General features: G+C 31.7%; 3 protein-coding genes across 3 annotated transcripts; 1 reads left to right on the forward strand and 2 right to left on the reverse strand.

Annotated features, from left to right (window-relative positions):
- The first annotated feature begins 3,376 nt into the window (after positions 1–3,376).
- LOC124916440 (bZIP transcription factor 53-like) lies at positions 3,377–4,324 on the forward strand. Its single transcript, XM_047457158.1, has 2 exons — positions 3,377–3,415; positions 3,505–4,324. The coding sequence occupies exon 2, from the start codon at positions 3,782–3,784 to the stop codon at positions 4,169–4,171; it is 390 nt and encodes a 129-aa protein (XP_047313114.1). The 5' UTR covers positions 3,377–3,415; positions 3,505–3,781; the 3' UTR covers positions 4,172–4,324.
- Positions 4,325–5,581: 1,257 nt separating this feature from the next.
- LOC124916451 (calvin cycle protein CP12-1, chloroplastic-like) lies at positions 5,582–6,142 on the reverse strand. The gene has a single exon (XM_047457169.1). It carries the CDS (start codon positions 6,085–6,087, stop codon positions 5,686–5,688), a length of 402 nt encoding a protein of 133 aa, XP_047313125.1. The 5' UTR covers positions 6,088–6,142; the 3' UTR covers positions 5,582–5,685.
- A 1,779-nt stretch (positions 6,143–7,921) lies between these two features.
- LOC124916459 (probable cytochrome c oxidase subunit 5C-1) lies at positions 7,922–9,835 on the reverse strand. The gene is made up of 2 exons (XM_047457175.1): positions 9,686–9,835; positions 7,922–8,340 (listed from the first exon to the last, which is right to left on the reverse strand). The coding sequence occupies exon 2, from the start codon at positions 8,324–8,326 to the stop codon at positions 8,132–8,134; it is 195 nt and encodes a 64-aa protein (XP_047313131.1). The 5' UTR covers positions 8,327–8,340; positions 9,686–9,835; the 3' UTR covers positions 7,922–8,131.
- Between the last annotated feature and the right edge of the window lie 412 nt (positions 9,836–10,247).

Consider the following 10,247-nt stretch of genomic DNA (forward strand, 5'->3'; position numbering starts at 1 on the left):
AATAAGACAAAACTTACATTGTTCAAATACCGCATTCTGCCAGCTCTTGGACCGCCCACAGTCCCATGATTATCTCGCTGCACCTCGTATGGTTCCTCGTCCACGTAACAGTTAAATCTGATTGATGATTTTATCCCTGTATAAAAGCAATAGGTGTTTTTAGTTTCATATATGTGAAAATGAATATTGAGTTAACAGTAAAGGGTTAAGAATAACAGAGTCTCACAATCAATGGTAAGGACCCAACTCCCGTTCAATATGCCCTTCAATACTTTGATAGTGCGACCGCATCCACCATTAGAATCGGTGGATGCTATGACGTGGGTAACATCGTCTCGCCACCTCATTGACACCGTGGCACCACATGTGTTAGCATATTGTTGCATCAATTGCTGTTTAAGAACAATCATAAATATTTCAGTTAAACAGGATGAAAACTTAAACAATATAGAAAAAAAAGGGAGAAATGTAACGAAGAGTACTATCTCTTCACTTGTTAATTGATTTGGGCATAAAATCCAGTCTTTGCCAAAGTTTTGGACGGATGCTGAGGCAGTTGCCTGCACGTGCATGAAAAAAAAAAACGGTCTTTGTGAGTATGTACTAGGGTTTCAGGGAAATAATATCACAAAACACAACACTAGGTAAGTTTTCCTAAATAACATTGATTTACAGTCAAGGTGACATTTTGAGAGTAGGGTTTCCTAAAGATTAAAGAGACAACAATATCACATAACAGAATCTAGTGTAGTAGTTCCATAATCCTAAATATTAAAAGTTACTAGTCAGGAATACGTACCATTGTGGAGTCGTGAAGATGTGGATTCAGGTTCGGTCGACGGGGAGCCGGTTACGAATCGCCGTGAAAAGGAGGCAGGAAGAGAGAGAGATGAATCGGGCGGAAATGATAATAAAATAATCATATTAGGGGGTATATATATTCATGTAACCGGGGCGAACATGTCTTCTTTCGAAAAGCGACTATTCATTCCATGTAACATGACACAGGGACCAGGGGCGAATAAGTGTTCTCTCGAGAAGCGACTATTCAATCCATTTTACATGGAACATGGTCTAGGCGAACAAATGTTCTTTTCCAGCGAAAAAATTTAAATAAATAAAAAAAGTAATGAATTAATTGAAGCAAATATATCTTCGCTCATGAAGGTCTCCAGCCAAAAAAAATGAAATAAAAAAAAATTATGAAAAAAAATCTAGCCGGTAATTGAGGCGAAGATTTGTTCGGTTGCTGCATGTCATCTTCAATTAATTGAATTAATATTTAATAAACGGAAATATAAAATCCATGTCATTTTGGTCTTCACATAAACGGGTAAGTGTCTTTACATGGTAGGCAAGCGGTCTTTACATGGGTGGGTAGGGGGGTTTTACATGAGGTTTTTATTAAAATTAATTGAAGCAAATATATCTTCGCTCCAGAGAGTCTCGAGGCAAAAAAATGAAATAAAAAAAAAATATGAAAAAAAAACTAGCCGGTAATTGAGGCGAAGATTTGTTCGGTTGCTGCATGTCATCTTCAATTAATTGAATTAATATTTAATAAACGGAAATATAAAATCCATGTCATTTTGGTCTTCACATAAACCGTTAAGTGTCTTTACATGGTAGGCAAGCGGTCTTTACATGGGTGGGTAGGGGGGTTTTACATGAGGTTTTTATTAAAATTAATTGAAGCAAATATATCTTCGCTCATGAAGGTCTCCAGCCAAAAAAAATGAAATAAAAAAAAATAGGAAAAAAAAACTAGCCGGTAATTGAGGCGAAGATTTGTTCGGTTGCTGCATGTCATCTTCAATTAATTGAATTAATATTTAATAAACGGAAATATAAAATCCATGTCATTTTGGTCTTCACATAAACGGGTAAGTGTCTTTACATGGTAGGCAAGCGGTCTTTACATGGGTGGGTAGGGGGGTTTTACATGAGGTTTTTATTAAAATTAATTGAAGCAAATATATCTTCGCTCATGAAGGTCTCCAGCCAAAAAAAATGAAATAAAAAAAAATAGGAAAAAAAAACTAGCCGGTAATTGAGGCGAAGATTTGTTCGGTTGCTGCATGTCATCTTCAATTAATTGAATTTATATTTAATAAACGGAAATATAAAATCCATGTCATTTTGGTCTTCACATAAACGGGTAAGTGTCTTTACATGGTAGGCAAGCGGTCTTTACATGGGTGGGTAGGGGGGTTTTACATGAGGTTTTTATTAAAATTAATTGAAGCAAATATATCTTCGCTCCAGAGAGTCTCGAGGCAAAAAAAAATTAAATAAAAAAAGTAAATAAAAATTCCTAGAAAATAAAAGATTGAATTACTTGAAGCGAATATTATATCGCTGCCTGTGTTATTTAATAAATTAAATTAATATTTAATAAACGTAAATATTATGACTGTCAATTCGGTCTTTACATGGACGTGTAAGTGTATTTTCATGAACGGCAGGCGTTCTTCTCATGGGTGGGTATGCGGGGTTTACATGAGGGTCATGGCAACGGGCGTGTAGATCAGAGCGAAGATATCTTATCTGTTTATCATCTGAATATTATATTATTTCCTGGCGTTAACGGGCGCTTCCGTTAACGGCGTCTAGTGTGAACCCGGGCCTAAACCCGGATTCCGGATTCTCCCTCCCTCCGTCTCCTGCCCAGATTGATTTATTATTAAATTAATAATGCTGCAATATGATTGGTCCGCCACAGGGGAACACGGCAATCGGTAGCAGAAGATCTGAACTGGCATAAATCATATGCTAATTAATTAAGGAGTTACAGTTGTACGCGTTATTCAAAATATTTATCATTTCATTTAAAAAAAAGTATTTATTAAAATTTTATAAACAGAATAGGAAAAAACATGAACAATGAAATAATTAAATTGTTAAAAAAAAAACAGTTGTCATATTCTAAATTTTATATTAGCAGATTTGGAAGATAATCTTCAATAGATTTTATTTCAATATCAATAGATAACTTTTTATAAAAAGCTTTTGAGATAGAGATGAACAATAATTAAAAATAACAGCATTTAAAAAAAAGTCAAAATATTTAAAATGAAATATAAAAAAATAATTATTGGAGTAATTTTTATTATCCAATTTTAGAAACCCAACAAATTTTTTTTTAATTTATTTGACTTTGATCTGTTTTGATTCACTTTAAGATTTTTCATATTAAATATATATTTTTTACTTTATTATTTTTTCAAAAGTAATTATAATTATAACAATAATTATAATAAATAAATAAATAAATAAATAATACAAAATTAGACATGATCATAATTACATTTTTAAATAATGATTTCTCTTTTCCTATATAAACCACTTTCTACCATTGCTTTCTTTCCTTCATTGTTCAAGTATCCATTGTTGGTTCAGGTTTTCCAAATCTCTGGTTCGTTTTCTCTCTCCCCTTTTCTCTCTCTCTCTCTACCCTTTGGATCGGATTATGATGTTCGCCATTGTTTGATCTCTTCTTTGCAGATTGAAGAAGACGATTGTGATTGGGTTTGTTTTTATTCCTGATGGTTAACTTTATTGAATGAGCTACGCTATTCTCATGCGTCGGATCATGATCCTCCATTCATTCTCTGTTGTTTTTCTTTACTGGTTCTATCAGTTTGATGAATAAGTCATTTCATCTCGATTTATTCATTCTTCTTCTTCATTGTTGTTACTTGTTAATTACCCTGATTTTACTTCCTTTAACGACGAGATCTCTAGCCCAAGAAACCAAATTGATTTATTTGAAAACTGAGAAATGAACCCAAAAGAGGGAATTGAGGAGAGGAAGAAGAGGAGGAGGATATCGAACAGGAATTCAGCTAGAAAGTCTCGGATGAAGAAACAGCAGCAAATGGATACGCTTCAGATTGAAATAACAAAGATGGAATCGGAGAAGGTTGTGTTGAAGGAACAGATTGATTTGGTTGCAGGAAATTACTTTGAAATGGAATCTGAGAATAAGGTATTGAAGGCACAGTATGATGAATTGACTGAAAGGTTGCAATCTCTTAATTCGTTTTTGAAGATGATTGGTTTTGTTAATGGTTATGAAATTGAGATTCCTGAAATGCCTCAAACTTTGGTGGAGCCATGGCAGCTTCCTTGTTCAAATGGAGTAGCTAATACAGGCATGTTCAAGTGTTGAATCTTCTGGTTGATATGTTTTATCTTATTTGAAAGGATATGGTATTGTTGTTTGTTTGATTGATTATTTATTCATCATCTTTACATTGTTTGTTCAATAATTGTGGATTGAAATCTGTTTGTTTCAATGAATAAGACATTTTTTTATTGCAAATCTTATGTATTTTGTTGGGTCTTTTTTATTTGATACATCTAATACCCGATATTGAAATTGTGATGTTTAACGATGGAAAATCATAGTAGATATAGACTCGTTATAAGATTAATGTTAATAGACTATAAAATATCTTTTGAGTTTGGGCTGTGGTGATCCATTGGTTTACTCAAGGTATTTGTAGACTATATTTCTCATCGGAACAAAGTGTGGGACTAATGAGATCCTAACGAAGAGTCTTTATAATAAGAGTAAAAATAATAGAATATGGCGGCAACCTTTGACCAAACACGAAAATACGATCCGCACCGAACACGAAAAAATGAGGTTAGGGTCATGAATTTTTATATTCGGATCGAATTTAGGTCGATTTGTTTAACCTGATTAATAAAAAGATCAAAATTGGGCTGATTTTAAATGATCAAAAGTAGACATGTCACCTGTTTATAATTTTCTTTTGTAAAGTTATGTTTGTCATTTCCTACTCGTTCAATCATTTTTTTTATATGGATTTCGTAATTTAACTTTAATTTTGTTTTGTGTTGATAACATTTTAATTTGAAATAGAGATGTGATATCAATTATGTCAGATTAAATCGGTTGGGTTCGAGTTGAGTTAGATAACTCGGGCAATTGAGTCGGGTTTGAGTCAACTACAAATAAACATGTTAGGTTGATGTTAGAGATTTTAATCTCAATTACTTAACGGACCAAGTTTATGTAATATCACTCTACCCACTAACCTGCCAACCCGAACTCAAACTGAATTGTCACCGCTATTATAGATACATTCATGGTTACCCACGTGGAGCACCTTTTGAATACTGCAAGTACAAATATCCGCATTGTCACTTCTAGAGTCCTAACCCTTTTAAGTCACTTCTAAAGTCCTAACTATGGAGACTAATACTACGAATGAAATCGCGACAATAAATCTTTATAAGAGTGAAGATAATATATTATAAATACTTTCTTGGATACTTTTAAGCATTTATTGTGATGGTCAAGTGATTTGCTCGAAGATTTTGCAGTCTATTTCTTTACATCTAACAATATTCTTGTTTATTGTGTGATAACATAGCATTTGCTCTTGATAAGGATAGAATGTTTTTGAAATATCTGAAAATGGTTCTTCAATAATTTGAGATAATCATTAGTATGTATTGAAGTTGATCAAAGTAGGCTACCCTACTCTACCCACCATAAGCACTTTTTTTTCTTTTCTAACAACCAGTTATAATAATTGACACATTTCTTAATCAAAACATAAAGAGTTTATTCAATTCCATAATCAATAATAATAATAACAATAAGATTATGGTAAACAAGTGTTGTATATATAACTATAAGAGAATAATTTACTAATCTTCATAAGTGCGACACTCTTCATCATTTGGGTTATCTTTACAAAACTCGTCTAAAGGCGTAGTTGTCTTCTTCTTGTCCCTTGCATGGCTCGCCGCCGCGCTCAGCTCCTCCACCTCATCCCACGCTGCAACGCATTCGCCGCTCTCGGGTTTGTCGGAGCAGAGGCCCTCTGCATCCTGAACACTCTTCGCCACCTTCTCCGACAGGCTATCCGGTGCTGCTGCTGCAACCACTAGGCTACGATCGACGCCTATACGGATTGGACTGAATCCAGATATTAACTGTCGCCATGGGCGGTTCAAAGATTGAACCTTAATGAGATTTGGTGATGCCGATGCCTTGAATGGGAACCTTGGTGTTTGGTTTACGAGAGTGGTGCTAGAAAGAGTTGCCATTTTTTTGAAGAGAGAAGTTGTAATAGAATGAAGTGAGTGATTAAGAAAAAATGTTTGTAGATTTTATTTTAATTTTGTTAGGAATAGATATTAAATTGAGTTATGAGTATGTGGTTGGATCTTGAGCATATGTTTGTTATCCTTGATGGCCCACTCATATTCTTCCACATAAACTCATATTATTGCATGAGAAAATATTTTATGGTATATTTGCTTTCATCAATAATCAACACAGAAAAAAATATATACATATATTTATTATTCAGTCAACATTAATCATTAAACAATAATACTATTTGAATTTTTGTTTTTTTACCCATGATTTCCTTAGCATCGAATTACATGACTCATATTTTAGTTATATTTGAGTTGTTGTAAGTCATGTTTAGTGAGTTCAAAAATTTTGTAATACTTTCAATTTGTGATATGTTATTTATATTAGCTAATTATCTTGATTATTTTCAAGAATATGTTTCTATTTATTTTACTTTTTTAAGTAGAAATGGAGATGAAATTGCTTAATTTTGTGTTTTTATTTTCAATAAATAATTACTGAACTAATATTTCATTTGGAATTTATTGTCGTAATTTTTCTTTCGACTTACTCTATTTACTTAATCAAGTTCGTATTATTAGTAACTTAAAAAAAGCTAAAAAATTATTAAATCTCTTCATTTGAAATTTTGATTTTTATAAATTTATTATTCTATTTAACATCTAATTATCATTTAATTTTTTATTTTATAGATGTTATTTTGTATTATTGACAAATTAGTTTTTTTTATATGTAATTTCTTATTTGAATTAATTTTTTTTTATGAAAATTATATAAAACAAAATTAGCCTCTTCATAAAACATTAGTTTCAACAAAACTTCTGAAATCTGAATAGATTAGTGAAGAGAAATGACACATTAAAATTGGAGCTTACTTAAGAAAGATATTAAATTTGATTCTTACTAAAAAAAATAATAATAATAAATACTATTTTGATTCACTTTCTTCAATTAGTGATTGATCTTCTAACAATATTCATTACTTTAAACTATTAAATTGTTCAATTTGTTAATCAAAATAAAACTGTTTTAACATCTTTATAATTTGTTAATAAGTAAAAATTGATACTTATATAAAGAACTAAAAAAATCAAGTTTTTTTTAAAAGAAAGACACATAAAACTAAGTTTTTTCTTCTTCTAAAAAACATGACTTTTACCTTAAAAACTCCTACATCAAAGGAATTCCTTGTTGGAGGCAGCTATGAAAACAAAAAATTCATGGAAAATATAATTTTTTTACTTTGGACAATATTGAGGGAATCATTTTAAATTACATCTACAACATAATCTCAAATTAGCAAGAAAGGTAACACGAAGGTTATAAGAAAAAATGAATGATTCAAATGTGAATTCATAGATTTTCATAGGTCAAAATTACACAAATGATTATACATAAATGATTGAATCTTCGGACAGGCAACCCAGTAATACTATTAGGTGGAAATTGTCGAAGGAGAATTATAATAATGATTTAGGATGAAAAATAAGAATTTTTATTTGGTTAAAAACAAGAATTTTTATTTGGTTATAAGTTCAAATTTAAAAACTAAATAATAAATAATAATTTTTCACATTATTCTGCCCTAGGGCAGCCGAATACTCGGCCCTGCACCATCTTTCTTTATTAACTCTGGAGTTACAACAATTGTTGGATCAGACCAAACAAAACTTCCTTCAGAAAGCTAGAAACATGGTCATTCCACAGCAATGTTTGAACACTTGTAAAAAGTTCTTGCATTCGTAAAATTTAAGTCACTTTTCAGCTAAAGAAAAGAGAAAACTTGCCAAAAACAAAAATATATGCAGAAGAATATGGTGGTTGTTGTTCCATACAAAAGCTTATTCTTTTCTCAGCATTAAACTTAAGAATCTTTCCCAAAGTTCAAACGGGATTCAAGAAGTTATATGTTTTTCGATCAGAAACAGAGATTACAACTGCAATCAAATCACAAACTGTTCATGGAAAAATTATTATAAAACCAGAAATTCATTGCTCTGCGGCAATGACTGTGATTTCACCCTTCTCTAGCAAATCGTAGAAAGCTCTAGTCTTCCTCTGTTCATTCCAGTGATGCATCTTCCACAAGCCACCACAAAACAACCCTAGCACAGATCCAATCACTAACTCCTTCACAACACTCGGTCCCTTCAAAGTAGCATGAGCAAGCCTAGGTCCAGACATTTTTTCGAAGGGCCCTGCAACAATCCAATCCAAACAAATTATTCTTTCTTTCTTCATCAGCATGCAACTATCATCCAATAATGATTTTTTTACATTTACTAGGAATATCAGTACTAAGATATCTAGTTATTTGACAACAAACTTTCAACCTATAGTAACCTAGAAAAGTAATCGTTTCGGGTTGTAATCAAGCAAGGATTCAGATTGGATTTCACCACTATACTCTTCCTCTAAAAACTCTATTCAAGAAAGGATTCAGATTTGGGTATAGAAGAACCTTACCATTATTTATCCACTAACAAACAACTATGTCAAGAAATAGTAAAAGATGTTTAAACTTGGATACAAAAAAGTAAGAGAATTGAAGAAACAACATGAATTACTGCTCAGGACTCTAAGTTTTAGATAAGAAGATACAATTACTTGAGGCCACAAAAGGGGGAATTTGGCAATCAGGATTTGGATTTCATCCTATATTATTGAGTTCAATCAAGGATTCAGATTGAATTTCACCAATATACTCTTCATCTAAAAAATTCTATTCAAGCAACTATTCAGATTTGAGTATAGAAGAACCTTACCATTATCCATCCACTATGCCAAGAAATAACAAAAGATGTTTAAACTTGGATGCAAAAAAAGTAATGGAATTGAAGAAGCAACATGGGATATAGTGATATACTCTTCCTCTGAAAACTCTATTCAAGCAAGGATTCAGATTTGGGTATAGAAGAACAATACCATTATCCATCTACTAAAAACAACTATGCCAAGAAATAACAAAAGAAGTTTAAACTTGGATGCAAAAAAGTAAGGGAATTGAAGAAACAACATGGGTTCCTGCGAAGATCCAATTACATGAGGCCACAAAAGGGGGAAAAGGGTATACATCCCCATCCCTTAAGCAAAAGAAATGCTAAATCAAGATGTTCAACTGGAAACAAGGCAGCCTTTCAGAAGTATCTTTTCCTGCTAGATAGAAAGTCTGATTTTCCTGCTAAAAAAACCCTAGTGTTTAATTTTGAAGGAATTCATCCTTTTGATTCCTTACAACTCTGAAGATCTTAGAACTCTACTTCTTAATGAATGAAGAATGAACGTCTGTGACAAAAAGAAGACGACCTAATCTCGTTCGTTCGTCGAAGGAAAAGGTTAAAGACTACTTTGAAAAAAAAAACAAATCAGATCTATTATATAGAAGATCGATGATGAACAAGATCGAAATCTTTGCTTATGGAAAAGATAAAAAGCAAATCGATAGTTCGCATAATCACAATTTATAAATATAGATAGATCCGGAAAAATCAAAGGATTAAAAAGAAACAGGAAGAGAGATTGTAAAGGATAAGACGGTCTTACCGGAGCAACGGATTTTCCGGCGGCGGCGGCGATGGAGAGAAGATATTTTGACTCTTGACGGCGTGGAGTTGAAGATGAAATTTATCAACAAGGAAGAAAGAGGCTACGGAGAATAAAACTTCTCTTCTCTTCTTTAGGGCCTGTTTGTTTGGCTAGGTGCGATAAAAATGGAAACAGTCTTTTTAGGTTTAAAATAAATAAATATATATTTATATTTAATGAAAACATTTCCATATAAATTGAATAAAAAATTTAGCTGCCATTTTCAGCCGGTACTAACAAATTTATTTTAAATTTTTTGTGAAAAAAAAATTATATATATATATATATTAAATTGAGATATAAAATGTAATTTATTATAGTTGCTAGAGTCATATTTTCAATAAAAAAATATATATATTTCATCAACCTTATTTCAACACAAAACATAATTTATTAAAAATATCTATTTTTTTTTTTTTATAGAATTTGAATTGGAAACAGTTCTAAAAACCGTTTTAGTATTCCACTTAATTTTTTTAGCAAATTTTGAATTTTGGTCCATACAATTTGTGAATATATC

Source organism: Impatiens glandulifera, chromosome 1 (assembly GCF_907164915.1).
Source record: "Impatiens glandulifera chromosome 1, dImpGla2.1, whole genome shotgun sequence".
NCBI lineage: Eukaryota > Viridiplantae > Streptophyta > Magnoliopsida > Ericales > Balsaminaceae > Impatiens > Impatiens glandulifera.